We start from the raw sequence: 19,625 nt of genomic DNA, 5'->3' as shown, positions 1-19,625 counted from the left end.
AAATGCTAAAAATAAAATAAATATCCATGTAACTTCATTGAGTGTCCCCTAATCTTTGTACATTGATTTATTTTTATCTGTTCGACACCACTCAGGATTTTGTATACCTCAATCATATCCACCTCTTCCACCCCCCCCCAAAAAAAAAAAACAAACCTAACCTCTTTAGCATTTCCTCATATCAGGAGAGTTCAGCCCCTTTATTATTTTAGTTGCTCTTCTTGGAATCTTTTCTAGTTCTGCTATACCTTTGACATATAGTAACCAGAATTGAACACTATACAGAGGCATTATACTAATCTCGATCTTATTTACCATCTCTTTCCTAATAATTCCTAGCATCCAGTTTGCTTTTTGGCCACCACCGCACACTGAGCAGATTTCAGTGTAGTTTCTACAGTGCCACCTATATCTTTTGCTTGGGTGCTGGCTCCCAAGGTGGACCCTAGCACCAGGAAACTATGATTTGGATCAATTCCCACAGTGCATCACTTTGCATTTGTGCACATTACATTTCATCTGCCATTTGGATGCCCAGTCTTCCAATTTCCTAAGATCTTCCTGCAATTTTTCACAGTCTGCATGTGTTTTAACAACTGTGAAAAGTTGTAGGTCATCTGCAAATTTAACCTCACTTGTGATTCAGATTTCCAGATCATTTATAAATATGTTAAATAGCATCGGTCCCAGTACAGATCCCTGCATCATTCCACTATTCTCCCTCCTCCATTAAGAAAAATGGACATTTAACCCTACCCTCTATTTTCTATCTAATAACCAATTTCTAATCCACAAAAGAACATTTTTAAACTTCTAACATTTATACATAGACATTTCAAATTGGGGTTTTTTTCCTTGCCTCAACAAGCTGTTTAGAACTTGACAGAATGAACGTGGAATGCTTGGGTTTTAGTAATGCATTTAATAAAATATGGAGCCCGTTGACTGCATTTGTTAATACACAATAATAGTAATGTATTTTTCTTTCTTAGATTTCCTTACACATCCAGGGTGGGGGGGGAGGGAAGGGAAGGGTATTTTGAGGAATTAATTATTTGAGAATAATGTTATATAAATAATATGATTTAATGTATTCACAATTGAGAGGGGGTGGGGCTTGTTTTTGATATTCTATTTGTATATTGTGGTGCATTTTATGTAATCTTCTAATGTTATATTATTTGTAATGCACTGTTAAAGTTTGAAAAACAATAAAGAATTAAAAAAAAAAAAAATAAAAGAACTTGACAGGGATAATTTACATCTTTTATTCTGATCTCCCCTTAAACACTTCTGGCATTCTTTCACCATTGTTGAAACTTCTCCGTTCTCAATTGAAATTCCCTAAATGGTGTTCAAGGATACTGCACACTGAACCATGTGTTCGGGCAATTTAAGTTGTTTTTTCCTCCATTTTAAATGTTAGCACCAGCAGCCTGGTTCCATCTTAGTTACGGTGGAGTCCATCCTTTCAAAATAGGCTCTCCTTTTCTCCAAAAGTTGCCCAGCTCCTAACAAATCTAAATCCCTCATCTAGCTGTGAGGCAGAATGTACCTTCTCCCCAGACACATCCCTTATCTCCCAGTCAAGGGATATGCTATTGATTCTTCTCACAAACTATTTTAGTACTTGTGCTTTTGAGGAAATAAAGTAGGTAATTCCCCTTTCTCTACCTCTGTTTAGGAAGAATACTCCTCCGTAAATTAGAGAGCAAGAAGAATGTAGTGCTTTTACTATCCCGTGTGGTAGCAACTATCTTAGGTACAGCACTATTTAGAAATGAAGTGGCATTTTCTTCCAAGAAGAGGACTAGTCCTGACCAGCACCGAGAAGAAGCAGTTCCTATCTAGGGACCATGAAGGCCGACATCCAAGGAAAAGCGAACAGAGGAGTGCTGTCTGTCCATGGTTGCCAAAATCTATAATCTATGAACTGTTATTCTGCTTTTGACATTAACTTCTGAGAATTATGCATACATATTTATTGTGAGGGATCACTAATAGAGGTGTTTTAATTAACCATACCACTAGTGATCACACACCACTTTTTCCCTCCACCATAAGCCTCAAGCTTTTCCTCCCTCTGTTCACCAGGACCTTTTACATCGATGCAGAGGTTAGCCTTTTTCCTATTTTTTTTCCTCACTTAAGCCCCACTCACCTCTTTTAAATTATTTTTTATAGGACCTCCTGAGTCACTCTTGCAAGAAGCTGGCTACACGTGCATATATATATATAAGCATTATACGAGGGCTGTTCAAAAAGTATCAGACCTTTATTCATAAAAAATACTCGTATTCAGGTACAACAATCTTATACTAATCTCCTTTAAAGTAGTCCCCTTGGGCTGCCACACACTTCTTCCAACGGTTCTGCCACTGTCGGAAGCAGCGCATGAATGCCTTTTGAGATTACTCACAACTGGTCCATCGCATTCTGCATTCTCTTGACTGAAATCTGGTCCCTTTCAGGGGCATTTTCAGCTTGGGGATAAGCCAGAAGTCACACGGAGCCATGGCAGAAGAATAGGGAGCCTAAGGAATCACAGGTGTAATGTTTTGGCCAGGAAACTCCGTATCAAATGTGAAGAATGGGTAGGTGCGTTATCATGATGGAGCTGTCAATTGCCCGCTGCCCACAGGCCAAGCCGTTTGCATCTCACAGCGTTACGAAGGTGATGCAGAACCTCTTGGTAGGACCCCTTGGTGATTCAATGATCCTGCATCACCAGGGTCCTCACTTGGCCAATGACGATCTCAGAACGTGCTTCACTCTCCACTGATGTGTGGCCATCTCTGAAGCGATTGAACCACTCCTTTATCTGTGTGGTGCCCGTTGCTTCGTCCCCAAAGGTCTGTTGAATCTTGCGGATCGTTTCCACTTGAGAATCACCAAGCTTTACACAAAATTTAATGCAGTAGCATTGTTCAAATTTTTCTGTCATTTTGTCAAAAATGAAAACCGGATGGCGCTCACTTACACTTCCTCACTGATCGGCGGTCTGCCGGCGACCGACAGCTTCTGTAGGCGGGAAAAAATTCAAGCATGCACATATATGCTTGAATACATGCACCAAACCATGCCTCCCTAACTTTTTTAGGCAAGAAAGATTAAGGTCTGATACTTTTTGAACAGCCCTCGTACATTGGATTTTTGGCAAAAGTAATCTAGCAAAAATCACACCACTTTCACTAGAATGCACTAAAAATGGCTACAGATATTTTATTGCAAATTGATTGAATATTCGAATGATTAGACACTTTTTTTTTATATAGAAGAATAATATGATATGGGATTGGGAGGGTATAATGTGTGAGATTCAAATAAAATGTTGATATGTGTGGAAGGGAAGGGGGGAGGGGGGATAATATAAGATTTAATATTATATGAAGTAAACAAGTGAATTGTATGAATATTGAATGATTATTGTATACTTGTTATGAGATATGAAAATGAATAAAGAATTGGAAAAAAAAAAAAATTAATACTCTAATCTCTATAACAAGGGAATATGAGAAAAGTTTTGAATGTCTGAGCCAGATCTCTGTTGGGACAATCAATATGCAATATGATTTAAACTGGCCAGAAACAGCTCCTGGTTGGCTAAATCACCTATTTAGGGTTAAGTGGACATTTTCAGTGGCACTTAACTGGTTGCTCCAAATTCAAAATCAGCTACCGGTATTTGGGAAGCTTTCTGAGGGCAGAAGTCAGCACTTAACTGGTTAAATGCTGATATTCAAAACTTAACCAGCCAGGTTAGCCGCATAAACAAAACCAAATAAGTCAGTCCTATCATTATGCGGTAATCCGTAGCTAGTTAAGGGTTAAATATCGTAGAAACCTCTACCACAGTTTAGTAAAAAGGGAGTGGAGGTTAGAGGTGTATAGCCCCCCCAAAAAGTTAAAATCTTTTTTTTAAAATGAAGTATTTGCAAATTTCATGGTTTTTTTTGTGTTTTATCACACATTTATAATTTTTGTGCATACTGTGTTCTGCAAGACCTTTGATTTAAATGTACAAATCAAATTGTACATGTGTTAAACTGTAGGTACAATATATTCATGCACAAGTGATCTGAGCCATACAATTGAAAGCATGCTCACAAAAGTGCATCCATAATAGATTTGGTGAAATCAGAAACTGTGATAGAACTGTGTGGTAAGGGGAAGGAAAGGAGAAGAGAGCATCTAGTGACACAGTGGGCAGGATAATCCTATGGTGGGCCAACGTGCAAAAAGTTCACCAGCAAAGAATGTCACTGGATACCACAACAGTAAGAGACCTTTCGCCTCCAGGTCTTCAACTGGTATCAGGTGCAGAATGGCAATGAATTAAAAGCATTGCAATCTGATGACTGCTCCATGTCAGCTATAAAATTACTTGATTGCCTCAGACCAGTTCCCAACTGAGATGCATCCACAACATGAAAAAAATACGCCATCACAACTGTCACAGAACAGAAATCTAAAACTGAACAGATATAGAAAGTGAAGTGGTATCTTTCCATTCAAGAGATTATCTCCAGAAATGAGCTGAGAGACGTTGGCAGTACTGTATAGTTAGGAAAGGATTATATATAATAACATAAGAATAGCCTTACTGGGTCGGACCAATGGCCAATCTAGTCCAGTAGCCTGTCTTCACAGTGGTCAATCCAGGTCACAAGTAAGTACCTTGAAAAATCCCAAATAGTAACAATACAGTGTTCCCCCAGTCATTCGCGGTTTGCAGTTCGCAGTCCCAGTCATTCATGGTATTCTCCAACCGGGACTTCCTGTGCTAAAGTCGGGCTTCACCAATCAGGAGCTGCATGTCAAAGCAGCTCCTGATTGGTGAAGCCTGACTTTAGCACAGGAAGTCCTGGTCGGAGCATACCCCGAGTGATTTCCTTCACTCACCAGTGCTCCAGCTGCCCTCTCCTGCCTCCCCAGGCGAAAAACCATATTCACGGTTTTTCGATATTCACAGGAGTTCCTGGAACAGAACCCCCACAAATATCGGAGGAATACTATATTCCATGCTACTGATTCTAGGGCAAGCTATGGACTTTTCCTCCAGGAACTTGTCCAAACCTTTTTCTTTTTTTTTTTAAACCAGCTACAATAACTGCTCTTATCACATCCTCTGGAAATTTGTTCCAATTCTCTGAGTGAAAAAATATTTCTTCCTATTGATTTTAAATATATCTCCCTGTAACTTTATGAAGTGTCCCCTAGTCTTTGTAATTTTTGATGGGGAAAAAAAAAAAATCGATCCACTTGTACCCATTCTACACCATTTAGTAGTTTATAAGCTTCAATCATATCTCCCCTCAGTCGTCTTTTCCAAGCTGAAGAGCCCTAACCTCTTTAGACTTTCCTCACACAACAGGAGTTCCATCCCTTTCTTATTTTGGTCACTCTTTTTTGAAACATTTCTAGTTCTGCTAGTTCCATCCCCATTATCATCTACATTTCTGGCAACTATTCTCTTTCTGGTGCCATTGCGTGATTGACACGCAATCGGCGGCCGCCGACAACAGCGCTGGTTAGAGAATCTAGGCCTAAGTGTTTGTTATGGATGTTGTACTGTAAAAGTTTTTAAAATAAATAAATGAAATCTGGGTGTAAGAAGGATCAGTGGTGGGTGGAAAGCATGCATCCGGCAGATTTAGGAGATGCTGATTCAGAGCTGCCTGGCTTGTTTCAAATATTGTTTGAGGATGTGGATTAGAAGGCATTTGTTCTATATACTGGGCACTTTGAAAATAGAGAAACACAATAGGAAAGGAGCAATCACAGTCTCCATTTACATCCTATTCATTGCTCTTAGAGGTAAATTGAGAAGCCAGAGTTGAAACGCAAGAAAACCGATATGTTCAGAATAAAGGTAAAGAATATTGTGGGGCTCAGGTGTCTTTAAAAGACTTATGATATGCAATCAGCAGCTGGCTTTCAGAAGCAGTTCAATAGCTTTATTTTAGTTTCTGCTAAAATTAACAATTGTCGAATCCAACAAAAGTAAGAAATTTCAGGTAATTTGCTAAGGGAGTTGCCAGTACTCTGTGGGTTTGCGTTGATGATGTGCAGGTCTTTTCAGGAACAATCCATAGACACACTGGTTTACAAGCTCCGTTAGCAGCAGTTGTAAAAAAGCAGCTGGTACTGACCTCTAGCAGAAGTTTGCTCTGTTATCCACCTTTCACATATTATATACCATATATACTCGAATATAAGTCGATCCAAATACAAGTTGAGACCCTCTTTATCCCCCCAAAAGGAAGAAAAATCATTGACTCGAATATAAGTCGGGCAGCTTAATATTCAAGTGCCCTGCCCTATCAGGCTCTACACCCAGCTCCCTTTCTGCCAGGCACCGCACCCAGCACTCTTTCATCCCTCCCATGTCAGGCATTGCACCCAGCCCCCTTCCTTCCTTCCCTCCCTCCCTCCTTCCCCTGTCAGACTCTGCACCCAGCACCCTTCCTTCCCTCCCTCCCCGTCAGACTCTGCACACCCTCCCTCCCAGGCTCTGCCCCCTGCCCCCCCTCCCTGCCCTAGCCTCATACCTCTACTGCCGATCCCCGGAGACGGTGCAGCGGGCAGGAGCGAACTTTTCAAGTTCCTGCCCTGCTGCTAACTGGATGCCGCAAGTTTCTTCGGCTGCTGAAAAGCACAAGCAGACGTGCGATTTGGCGCTGCTGCTTGGTGCTCAGTGGCTTCCTTACAGGCTTCCGCAAATTCTCGCAAGAATTCGTGGGAGCCATTAATTTCGTGGTATTTCAGTATTTTTCGTTTACGGTTTTCGCCCTTGTGCTGTGGAGGTTCCCTGCGGGGACATCTTGACTGCGGGAGATCGCAGACCTTTGGGAAAAAAAGTCTTCTTCTAGGGGGTCCCCTGCTTGTCGGTAAGCCCCCTGGACAGTCTGCACATCAGATCAAGGCTCAGGGACCGTTTCCTTGGGAGCATGCTCACCCCAGGTTTGTCCGCTAGTGGGTAGAGTGCAGGCTGAGCGGTTCTGTGGAGGCACGACTGGGATCTGATCCAGTCCGCATTCCTCCACCAAGCATCTACACGATTTGTCTGAGGGTTGCGGAGGTCTCAGGCTGTAGTGGGGCAGTCAGAAGACTTGAAATCCAGATTTCCAGTTCACTGAGGCAAAGGATCTCCCTTTGAGCTTATTCAGTTCTGTCTGCAGTTTCTCTCATACATCACTTGTCACAGTGAGTATAGGCTGCAGTGTTTCCTGTCAGCACATGCTTCTGTGAGTACAAGCTAACGGCTTGAATCAGAGATTTTTTTGTGGTGGGGTCTTTAAAAAGGGGTTTTTAGGTAGCTTCCCTGCATGCCCCCCACCCCTAAAATCTCTGTTTTTAGGGTTCTCTGTGGTTTTCCCAGGCTATTTTTACTCAAAACAGGCCCTCGGTGGCTATCATGGATTTTTCCAGATTTGATTTTAGTTATTTTTTTATGCTTGCCAGCTACATTTTTGAAAGAAAACCACATAGATGACCTCCCCAGGGCAGGATGTCTTGGATTCATGCCTCATTTGTGGTGGATGGCTGTAAGATGTACAGCCGTGTTCCGCATGCGCTATGGCCCATGAGGAGGGCGAGGTTTGCCCAGGTGCAGAGGATGGCTCCTGCCGCGGAGGATAGTTTTCCCCCAGAATTTTGAATATGCTTTATCAGTCATACTTGGTTAAAAAGTCTCTGCCTGTTCCCCTTCTACTGGCCTCTGCCGGTCACAGGTACCCCTGCTCAGGTGGACCATGGTCTTTCTTCTTGCCTTCCTGCGGGGGTACTAGTGATTTGAATCGCACCTCCATAGACACTTTATGCCGTCCAATGCCACTTCCAGTATTAGCCACACACATAGTGGAGTTAGGTGCCATAAAGTACCTAAGGAGTCACAATTCCAGTGCCAATAGTTGCCTTGAAAATCAGTGAAAACCGACGTTTAAATGGTGTTTTTCACTTAGTTTAGGCGGTCTACTGGTACCTAAAAAACAGCACTGTTTAGAGAATCCAGGCCATACTGTATACTGTATATACTCGAATACAAGTCGATCCAAATACAAGTCAAGACCCCTATTTTCCACCCAAAAGGAGGAAAAATGGCTGACTCAATATCAGACAGGGACTTAATATTCAAGTGCCCTGCCAGGCTCTGCACCCAGCACCCCTCCCTCCCTCCCTCCCTCCACTGTACCATCTCACTCCCTCCCAATGCCTTGCAGGCCTCCACTGGGCCTGCTGCAGGGACTTAATATTCAAGTGCCCTGCCAGGCTCTGCACCCAGCACCCCTCCCTCCCTCCCTCCCTCCACTGTACCATCTCACTCCCTCCCAATGCCTTGCAGGCCTCCACTGGGCCTGCTGCAGGGACTTAATATTCAAGTGCCCTGCCAGGCTCTGCACCCAGCACCCCTCCCTCCCTCCCTCCCTCCACTGTACCATCTCACTCCCTCCCAATGCCTTGCAGGCCTCCACTGGGCCTGCTGCAGGACCCAGTGGTCCAGTAGTAGGCCAGGATATGAGGGATCTTCCATCTCTCATCTCAGCCGAATGCAACAACAACAAAAAAAAAACCCCGCAGCCCCCCCACACACACACACACCGTATCCCCAACTCCTAAGTGGCCTTGCGGTGGACAAGACAGGAGAAATCCCTTTTGCCTCCTGTGCCTGCTGAAATTGACAACCACACCTCCCTCCCACCTCCCTCACATACCTTTCGGGTCCCTGGTAGCCAGCAGGTGCACAGAACAGGAGCAATCTTCTAGTCCGCTTGCTCCATTCGAGGCCCCTGAATGATTGGCTGCTGCAAGTTGAGAGCTCACAGGAGCCAATCATTCAGGGGCATAGAAAGGAGCAGAAAGGCTAGAAGATCGCTCCTGCTCTGTGCACCGGCTGGCTACCAGGGACCCGATATGTATGTGGGGGAGGTGTGGTTGTCAATTTTGGCAGGCACAGGAGGCAGAAGGGATTCCTCCTGTCTTGTCCACCGTAAGGCTGCCGAGGAGTCGGAGGGGTGTGTGGGGGAGGTTTGGATTCGGCTGGGATGGGAAACGCGGAATCCCTCAAGTCCCAGCCCACCGCTGGACCACTGGGTCTTGCAACAAGCCCTGTGGAGGCCTGCAATAGGTTTGGGAGGGGGTGGGTAGGCGATGGCCTAAATATAGGCTGAGACCCCCATTTTTGAGCCATTTTTTTGCCCCAAAATCTCAGCTTATATTCGAGTATATATGGTAATATTAACATAAAACAGTTTGCTACATTAAACCTAGAGATTCTGGAGGCAATTTTCAACAATGTGTGTTTATGTATAAAGCTAGTGGCAGAGAAAATAAAGGCAAAAGAGTTGGCATTCCTAAAATATAAAAAACCCAAGAAGAAGAGTACAGAAAGGACTACCGGGTGAAACTGAAAGAAGCCAAGAGCGAGATACGTCTGGCAAAAGCGCAGGCAGAAGAGCAAATGGCTAAAAATGTAAAAAAGGGAGACAAAAATGTTTTCAGATATATCAGTGAAAGGAAGAAGATGAAAAATGGAATTGCTAAACTAAAAGATGCTAGGAATCGATATGTGGAGAGTGATGAGGAAAAAGCAAACATGCTAAACAAATACTTCTGTTCTGTGTTCACGGAAGAAAATCCTGGAGAAGGATCGAGGTTGTCTGGCAAAGTTACACAATGGAAAAAGTAAAATGGAAAAATTATGTTCTTATCTGTTAATTTTCTTTCCTTTAGATCAGGGGTGTCAAAGTCCCTCCTCGAGGGCCGCAATCCAGTCGGGTTTTCAGGATTTCCTCAATGAATATGCATGAGATCTATTAGCATACCATGAAAGCAGTGCATGCAAATAGATCTCATGCATATTCATTGGGGAAATCCTGAAAACCCAACTGGATTGCGGCTCTCGAGGAGGGACTTTGACACCCCTGCTTTAGACACAGCAGAGGAATCCAGAGACCAATGGGATAGTACACATCTATCAGCAGGTGGAAATAAGAGAAACTGATTAACAGATGGTCCTATTGGCTGGCACGCCTCCTGCAGCTTCAGTATTGCTCCTTGCCCAAGCATCCGTAACCATCAATATGCTTAGCATGTAAAAAACTTATTTCCCATAACAAATTTCAAAATGTAATAATACAGAATACAACTATCAATAACAACAGACTTCAAAAGTTGCAAAAGAAAAAACCGACAGTCAATATCCAGAAAGGGTGTGGCTCTGGATTCATCTGCTGCGTCTAAAGGAAAGAAAATTAACAGGCAGTAAACCCCCCATCCCCGCTGCCCCTGCACTCCCCTGCCACTCCTTCCTCTCCCCCTTACCTCAAAGATGAAGAACGAGAGGGACACGGACCCACTCCTACCAGCTGTCTGCATCGAGTAAGGAATTCCCCTCCCCGGTGCATCTTGGGGTGCACCGGGGAAGGACCTGAGGCTCCGATTGGTCAAGGCTGTATAAGGCCCCTTCAAGAGCCCATTTGCATTTCAGTGTCAGAGACTGCTAGAAACCTCGCTAAAGAGGGAGATAATCCCTTCTGATAATCCATCGCTAAACTGCTTACAGGCTAAACAGGCTGCCGGAAAACAGTTTAGCGACGGCGTTAAAGTTTTGAGAATCTGGGCTTGTTGGTCTTGAATGAATAAAAGGATTGAGCACCACAGGTCGCCTGTTTTGTTTTGAAAGAATCAGTGTGCCACAATTGACAACATTCTAAATCTTGTACCCTTTGTCTTGTCAAAAGATAACCGTTGAGTGATTTTTGTTATTAATTTAACAAATATTAATAAAATATAAATAAAATTAAAAAAAGATAGCCGTTGAGTTGTAGAGTTGAGAATAACAAAGTCTACAATTGGTAGCAGAGCAGAGTCATCAATGGGGGCCAAACTAAAGTGATTTTTAAAAAATATAAATCCATTATTTTGAAAACAGTACAACACTATGCCAAGTAGAACTGCAAAGCTGTATTGACTCAGGAACACCTTAAAACTGAGCTTAAATTCAAACTACACTCTTATCTAGGACCCCATCTATGGAACTCCCTTCCCCAGAAATCTGTACAGAGCCATAATCAAGTCAGTTATTTCAATCTAACTTTAGTTAATCTTTATCTTTCCTTTTGAAGGCTTCATAATTGTCCTATTACCCCTTCCTTCTTTCTTTCTTTCTTTCTTTGTCTCTTCCTTTTACACAATTGTATTCCCTTTCTAACACACATTTTTAATGTAAACCATCTTGAAGCACTTTATGAAAGTATGGCGGTATATCAAGTCTAATGATTTAAATAAAAACAAGTCACTGCACTTACTGAGTGGCTTCAGGATACTGGCGCTGGCATCATCGACATTCTCTGTGTCAGATTTCTCCACATCCGAGCAGTTCTCGGAAGTTTTTTCCCTTTCTCTTCTATCCCTATGCCCAGTCCTTCGCCTATGCCGTCTCCTTCTCCTGAAACTTTTCGGTACATGAACTCCGACGTAGATGGCATGATGACCTATCAAACATAACATATACAGCTCTTAAAGAACATATTTATTTAAGGAGACACACGCATAAATGTCTTCCTATACCTATCACAAGCCCCAGCCGTTTGGTTAAAATGCAGCACAGAAGCCAGCCCCAAAATTTAATGACAGTGCTGCCAAGACATTCTGTTCCCACATACTGAAGGTCCCAGAGCTGGGGGTGCCGTGGAGTATTTAAAGGCCTTAACACCTGGTGGCCAGATAGACCCCACTCATATGTGTTTTGCAAAGAGCTCTGGTATGCATTTCCCAGCCTCAGGGCCATTGTTGATGGTGTCAGTTCAGAAGCGCGCCGGGACAAAGGCGCGCCCAGACAATTGAGCGCAGCGCGGAGGCGCACGCCGTGAAAATTACTGTTTTTACGGGTCCGACGAGGGGGGGGGCGTGGGGGGGAATCCCCCAACTTTACTTAATAGAGATCGCGCCGCGTTGTGGGGGTGTTGTGGGGGGTTGTAACCCCCCACATTTTACTGAAAACTTCACTTTTTCCCTGTTTTTAGGGAAAAAGTTAAGTTTACAGTAAAATGTGGAGGGTTACAACCCCCCAAACCCCCCACAACGCCGGCGCGATCTCTATTAAGTAAACTGGAGGGGCTCCCCAACAAAACACCCCGGCGGAACCCCTAAAAACTGTAATTTTCTTCGGCGCGCGCCTCCGTCTTGCGCTCAGTTGTCGGCACGCGCCTTTGTCTTTCGCGGGGTTGTCTATGACCCATTGTTGTTTAGACTGGGAAGTAGGAACAGAGAGATGGACTACTAAAATACAAAGAAAAATTCAGAATAGTTGTACATGAAGGTTCATGGTATCTGTATCCAACTCTTGGCTTCATACCAGGTCAAAAAAAAAAAATAATAATAATAATAATCACAGGCATGTACAGCAACATGTTAATGGTGTTTTCATCTTATGGTTAGATAACACAAATTAAAAAGGCCCAGGTCCAAAATTTACCACAGTAGGTGCTATTCCAACCTAAGGAAACAAATACAGACAATGCACATGTTTAGAATAATAAGTTAACAGATGTTCCCATAATAAAGTCTACTTTGCAGTCCTTGTGGTTAAACTCCAAGATTCAAATAGGCGGTACTGGGATCGGTGTCAGGTCAAAAGCGCGCCGGGACAAAGGCGCGCCCAAACAAATGAGCGCAGCGCGGAGGTGCGCGCCGCTCAAAATTAATGTTTTTAGGGCTCCGACGGGGGGCGTGGGGGGGAACCCCCCACTTTACTTAATAGACATTGCGCCGCGTTGTGGGGGCGTTGTGGGGGGCGTGGGGGTTGTAACCCCCCACATTTTACTGAAAACTTCACTTTTTCCCTGTTTTTAGGGAAAAAGTTAAGTTTACAGTAAAATGTGGAGGGTTACAACCCTCCAAACCCCCCATAACGCCGGTGCGATGTCTATTAAGTAAAGTGGGGGGTTCTCCAACAAAAACCCCCGTCGGAGCCCCTAAAAACAGTAATTTTGAGCGGCGCGCACCTCCGTGCTGCACTCAGTTGTCTGGGCGTGCCTTTGTCTTTCGCACCATTGTCTATGAACCACTGGGATTGCTTGGAAGAATTGGATGCAGGCGGGTATTCGGACATTAGATGATGTTATATCTAATGGAAAACTGCTTGATTTTTCACAGCTGCAACAATCATTTGGCATTTTAAAGTCTCAACAATATAGGTGGTTGCAGTTGAAGCAGGCTATTCAGAGTGGGTTCCCTGAATGGAAACATTTAAAAACTTATTTTAGCCTGCAAATCCTTTGCTACCAAACTGATTTAGTAGGACATCAGGCTGCCCAGTGGTACAAATTGATTTCTGGATTTTTGAATAAAAAGCCTAAAAATAGTCTTAGAGATATCTGTAGCTTCGAGATAAAACAGTATATTTCTGTGTCTCGTTGGCCACGAGTTTGGACTTGGAGATTGAAGTGCACAGTGTCAGCATCTATAATACAAACACGGTTATTTTTGTTACATAGGTTTTTCTGGACCTCAGTTTGATTAAAATAAAATAGATAGTTCTAAGTCTAATAGATGCTGGCATTGTCATATTGATATAGGGCAGTGGTCACAAACTCAAACCCTTTGCAGGGCCACATTTTGGATTTGTAGGTACTTGAAGGGCCGCAGAAAAAAATAGTTAATGTCTTATTAAAGAAATGACAATTTTGCATGAGGTAAAACTCTTTATAGTTTCTAAATCTTTCCTTTTGGCTAAGTCTTAATAATAATATTGTAATTTATAGCTAAAAAGACATATAAGAACATAAGCAATGCCTCCACTGGGTCAGACCTGAGGTCCATAGTGCCCAGCAGTTTGCTCACACGGCGGCCCAACAGGTCCAGGACCTGTGCAGTAGCCCCCTATCTATACCCCTCTATCCCTTTTTCCAGCAGGAAATATGATCAAGAGACTATTTTATTTTACTTTTGTGATTATGATAAACATACTGAGGGCCTCAAAATAGTACCTGGCAGGCCGCATGTGGCCCCCGGGCCGCGAGTCTGAGACCACTGATATAGGGACTTTGGATCATCTACTATATTTTTGTCCGTTTATAAATATATTTTGGAAGTCAATTTGGGGACAAATAAATCTAGTTTTGGATTCAAATGTTCCACTATCATATGAGGCTATAATTTGTGGAACGATTTTACATGTGAAACCCACTCTAGATAAATATGAGTCGTCTATTTATGATCCTAACAGGAATAGCCATTCAATTGATTACCAGTAATTGGAAAACCCATGATAGAATAAATTATACTTTTTGGTGGGTGAATGTGTGCACTACTTATAGATATGAATGAATTAACGCAGAGTGTAAGGGATTTAGTGAGGTTTTTAATAAAGTATGGAGCCCATTGACTAAATTTGTAAAAATATAATAATATATATTTATCATATCTTTCCTTTGGTTCATTTATATCTTTACACATCCAGGGGGGTGGGGGGTTGGATTGATATTGATAGCGACATTTGGGTAACTTTATTCTTCATTTGTATTATATATTAATATATATTCTGCTATTATTATATGTAAGAAACTGAAATTATTGAATGATATCTATGTTACCTGTACGGATATTAGCGTAATAAATCTATTTCCTATTGTTCTTTCATTTGTGTGACACTGTTTTTGATTAAAAGTCAATAACGAATTAAAAAAAAAAAAAGTAGATGTGTCTAATGGTCCTACTCCTGAATTAACAAGTTGCTTGCAGAAAACTGTCAATCATGTTTTCTAACTCCACCTCCTTCCCAGGGAGCTGCTCCTACCCTCTCGGTTTGTGCAAAAGCAATCAAGTAGCACTGTAATAAAAAACATAACAGGAAGGAGGAAAATGGGGAAAAATCCCAGACACTATAATTTTGTTCTGCTCTGTAACAAACATAGGAAATAACATTATAACTTCCAAACTTGTGCAACTAGCACCAATCGTGTATAGAGCCCATAGCTATTTGCACGACCTGCTGACAAGCAGACTGAAACTAGACTATATGATCATGATGGTTTACCTATGCATCACCTTTCTTTTCTTTTTCTCAGTTCCTCTGAGACACAAAAATTCATGAAATCCAGATTGATCCTACGGGAGAACGCAGGCAAAGCCCATACACATGCCGGGGCTTCAGAACCACTAGAAATCTACAAGAAAGCACAGTTACTTACCATAACAGGTGTTATCCAGGGACAGCAGGCAGATTTTCTCACACATGGGTGACGTCACCGACGGGGCCCCAGTATGGACCACTTTAAAAGTGTATTGTCCCTTAAGACTTTAGAAAGTTTGCGATAGTCCGCGCGAGTGCCTTCCTGCCCGATACAGGGCGTGCATCTCCTCAGTTAGGATAAGCTAGCTAAGAAGCCAACCAGGGGAGGTGGCTGGGTTGTGAGAATATCTGACTGCTGTCCCTGGATAACACCTGTTACGGTAAGTAACTATGCTTTATCCCAAGACAAGCAAGCAGCATATGCTCACACATATGTGATCTCCAAGCTAACCAGAATGGGATGGTGGGAGAGTTGGCATTCAAGAAAATAAATATCATACCAACTGGCCGAAGTGTTCCTCTCATCTGTAGAAATAAGTCCAGACAATGAGAGGTGAATATGTGAACTGAGGACCAAAGGGCAGCTGTGCAGAAATCCGGAAGAGAAGTAAATGCTAGGAAAATGACAGAAACTGCCCTCGCTCACTGTATGGGCTGTGATAAGCTTCTTTGACTGGGTAACAAAAAAACTGGATGAGGATGAGTCCCTGGATATCGTGTATTTAGACTTTAGCAACGCTTTTGATAGTGTTCCACACTGTAGGTTATTGAACAAGATGAACTCGTTAGGACTAGGAAAAACACTGACAGCATGGGTACAAGACTAGCTTAGCGGCAGACTTCAAAGAGTAATGGTGAATGGTATCCCCTCAAAAATGTCAAAAGTGACCAGCGGAGTGCCACAGGGTTCGGTCTTGGGCCCGATGCTATTTAATATCTTTATTAGTGATCTAACTCAGGGACTTTGAGGCAAAATTACATTATTTGCTGATGATGCTAAACTATGCAACACTGTGGGCAAAGCAACAGAACCTGATGCCGTAACCGGGCCCAGCACTATGGAGAAGGACCTGCTTTTGTTGGAGCAATGGTCCAGTACTTGGCAATTTAACTTTAATGCCAAAAAATGTAAAGTAATGCACCTTGGGAGTGGCAACCCATGCAGAACATACATCTTAAACAGTGAAAACTTAGCAAGAACCACTGCAGAAAGGGACTTGGGAGTTCTCATCCGGGAAGATATGAAAGCTGCTAATCAGGTGGAGAAAGCTTCAGCAAAGGCAAGACAGATGCTGGGTTGCATCAGAAGGAGCTTTATCAGCCGAAAGCCTGAAGTCATACTGCCGTTATACAGATCCAGGGTGAGACCTCACCTGGAGTACTGTGTCCAGTTTTGGAGGCCACATTATCAACAGGATGTGAAGAGAATGGAGTCAGTCCAGAGAATGGCCACTAGGATGGTCTCAGGACTTAAAGACATCCCTTATGAAGAACATCTAACCAGACTGCGCTTATATTCTCTCAAGGAGCGCAGAGAAAGGGGGGACATGATAGAAATATTCAAATACATCACGGGTCGCACTGAAGTGGAGGAAGAAATATTTTTTCTTACGGGTCCCACGGCAACAAGAGGGCATCCGCTAAAACTTAAGGGGGGAAGATTTCATGGTGACACCAGGAAATACTTCTTCACCGAACGGGTGATTGATCGATGGAATAAACTTCCACGCCAGGTGGTCGAGGCTAGTAGCGTGCTCGACTTCAAAAGTCGATGGGACAAACAGGTGGGGGTGCTACAGAGTTATGCATAAAAGATGGGTACTCCAGGGAGGGAGGGTTCTTGAGTGGGCAGACTTGTTGGGCAGCCGGCCCTCTTCTGCCATCATATTCTCTGTTTCTATGTTTCTATGTGACCTGATTCACCAGGTGCAGACCAGGTTGAGCAAAAACAGAACGAAATATAGAGAACCAAACAGTGAGGAACCAGTTCCACAGAAACACAAAGTCCCCAACTTGTTAGAATCAAATGAGACAAAGAGTTTGGGGAAAAGTCGTATAAGTGTTGGTCTTGGTGATGTAAAAAGTCCAGCACACATAAAGACCAGAAAGGAGAGAAGGAGATGAAACTTCTCCACCCCTTTGGAAAGAAATTGTGGCTGCGTGTGCAGAAGCACTGTATCAGAGAGAAAAATTGTGAAAACCGTGAAGGATAAATCTGCCTCCCACACTTTCAATTCACTGACCCTCATGACAGAAGTGAGCAAGATAGGAAAAAAATTACTTTCCAGGTGAAAAAACTGAAGAGGAACTGTGACCATTGTCTGAAAAGTAGACTTCACTAACCTAGAAAGAATCCCATGAATGTCCCAGATTACAGGTGAAAGTGTGAGGGGTAGTTTCACCTTGAAATGCTTTGTCATGAATCTGAAGACCAATAGAGGAGCAAAGAGAGGTTGTCTCTCGATTGCATGGGGGAAAACTGAAACAAGCCATAAAAAGCCTTCCTTCCAGTAGTATGTGAAAAGGTAGAACAGTACTGGGGAATATTCTAGTCGACAAAGGAGAAAGTGCGCACCATTCCAACTGACAAGGGAGTGGGATGTGGATGATGAAGGAGACACCAGGAAGAAAAACCTAACCCACATTTGGTGATGATAACAATATAATGAGGCTGGTGTCCTGGAGATATTGAAATCTGGCGGATAGGCTGAGAGAGATGTGATACAGAAGAGGTCATCATGAAAGAAACCCAGCCGCCAGGTGAAATGATTGCAGGCTGAAACATAGAAAATGTCCATGCTAGCAACAAAGCAGAGTCGACAAAAATGGCAAAGGTATTTGCTCCCTTGTGCTGAGATAAAGAAGAAGGGAGAACCAATGTTATTTGAGCCATCCAGAAGCTAAGAGAAGCATGGTGGCTAAGTGCTGGTGTAGATTGAACAAAAACATCAACAGGAAAAGAGAGGACGAGACGCATAAAAAGAAACCTGATCGTCCAATCTATAAAAATGCCTGTCATTCAGACAAAGCAATGAGTATAGACTGAAGCAAAATGGGGGCGGCTTAAAGTTGGTGCGAGTCATCAAGAAGTCCACCCGTGAAGAGCCGCATTAAACTGAAAAGTATGGAAAGCTGCAAAGCTAGAAGTCCATTGGTGAAGTCAAAAAAGTATGCTGGATTTGCCTGATAGGTAATTCTGCTCCCCTGGAAAAACAGACACACGGCAAGATAAAAAGGCAAGCAATTGTCCAAAGCCAAATTTTTGTGAAGTTTTTGACATAACTGGACAGACCCCACAGCTCCATGTGTATGGCTTATCAGAGTAGTTGATTGCCAGTACTCAAGAAATATTGAAAAAACATTAAGAGAAAAAGGAACACTGTAAGGTGATATGAAGAAATGTGAAGGAGTAAAGTCCTTGGTTTAGATGGACATCCAGTTGCAGTTCCCAGGTATGAGGGAATGAATGGTCAACATCCCCCTTGAAGAGGAGGAAAGTGCAAAAAAACATACCTTCCAAGAGTACAGAGGTGGTCATACAGCATTTAAGCACCTGCTGAATAGAGGATGATATATAAAAATTCATTATAGCTAAAAAGCAAGGGTCCACTGATGGAAGTCATGTGGCCTGAGAAACATTCAAGTGCCATGCAGAAAATGTTGAATTTTGAAACAGGCAAAGGAGAGCAAGATCAAAAGAAGAAATGCTCTCAGTAGAGAAGAGGCCAAATACCGAAGACCCTTGGTAAAATCACTGCCAAAATTGAAGTATAGTAGTCAAACCGGAAAAGAAAAAATCCAAAGACGACAAGAACAGAGTATTGAAAAAGCTGAGAGGCCGTAAGAAGGACCTGATAGTGCAAACTGTGCTAGGTGACTGAAAAGCGCAAGCACATACCGGAAGCCCTAAGGAATGAAAGAAAGAAGAGGCTTCCTTGAAAACCAAAAGAGCAAAAACTCGTGAAGAGTAATAATACTACACCTGGGTGCGAAAACAACATCAGAACCCGAAAGGTGTGAAACCAATCAAGTGGGAAGGAGAAAAAAAAACTCCAGACCCCTAGAACTCAAGGATGCCAAGGGCCAGATAAGAGGCAGAAAAGCAAAAAATCCCAAAGCCAAAAGACTAAAGGATCCAAAACAAAAAAATGCTGTGATCAAAACCAGAAGAAAAAGTTATCCTAAAAGCATTGAGCGGCCTCCTTCTCTCCTACAGCCACTCCCAAACCTCTGTCATGAAGTATAAAGGGACGTAGGGAACTGAGGAATAGTCTGGATTTTCCCAAGCAGACACCCTCCAACATTAGTGGAACAGTGGAAAGCAGCAAGGAATGAATACACCTGGTTGATCCTGCATTGCAGCAAAAACAAGGAAAGAGCTGTAGTGATGGGGAAACTAACTGATAGGCTCTCCACCCTTGTTAGTTCCCACCAGCCAAAAAAAGTCTATTGTCATGGATGCTTCTGGTGGTAGAAATATGTAAGTACTGAGAAGGCAGAATCAAGCAACAGAAGACGACACTGTGTATCAATCAATTGATGTACAGTA

At 42.9% G+C, this 19,625-nt stretch overlaps 1 protein-coding gene across 6 annotated transcripts in view; it reads right to left on the bottom strand.

Moving 5' to 3' along the window:
* Nucleotides 1-19,625, bottom strand: part of SLC4A4 (solute carrier family 4 member 4) — a 534,858-nt gene that overhangs the window by 353,620 nt on the left and 161,613 nt on the right. For all 6 annotated transcript variants that reach the window (XM_033961203.1, XM_033961239.1, XM_033961185.1 and 3 more), the window contains exon 3: nucleotides 11,310-11,495. In XM_033961203.1, the coding sequence (XP_033817094.1) occupies nucleotides 11,310-11,495 (186 nt within the window). The remainder of the gene's footprint in view (nucleotides 1-11,309; nucleotides 11,496-19,625) is intronic.

Source organism: Geotrypetes seraphini, chromosome 1 (assembly GCF_902459505.1).
Source record: "Geotrypetes seraphini chromosome 1, aGeoSer1.1, whole genome shotgun sequence".
NCBI classification, from domain to species: Eukaryota; Metazoa; Chordata; class Amphibia; order Gymnophiona; family Dermophiidae; genus Geotrypetes; species Geotrypetes seraphini.
This window is presented reverse-complemented; position numbering and strand designations above follow the sequence as displayed.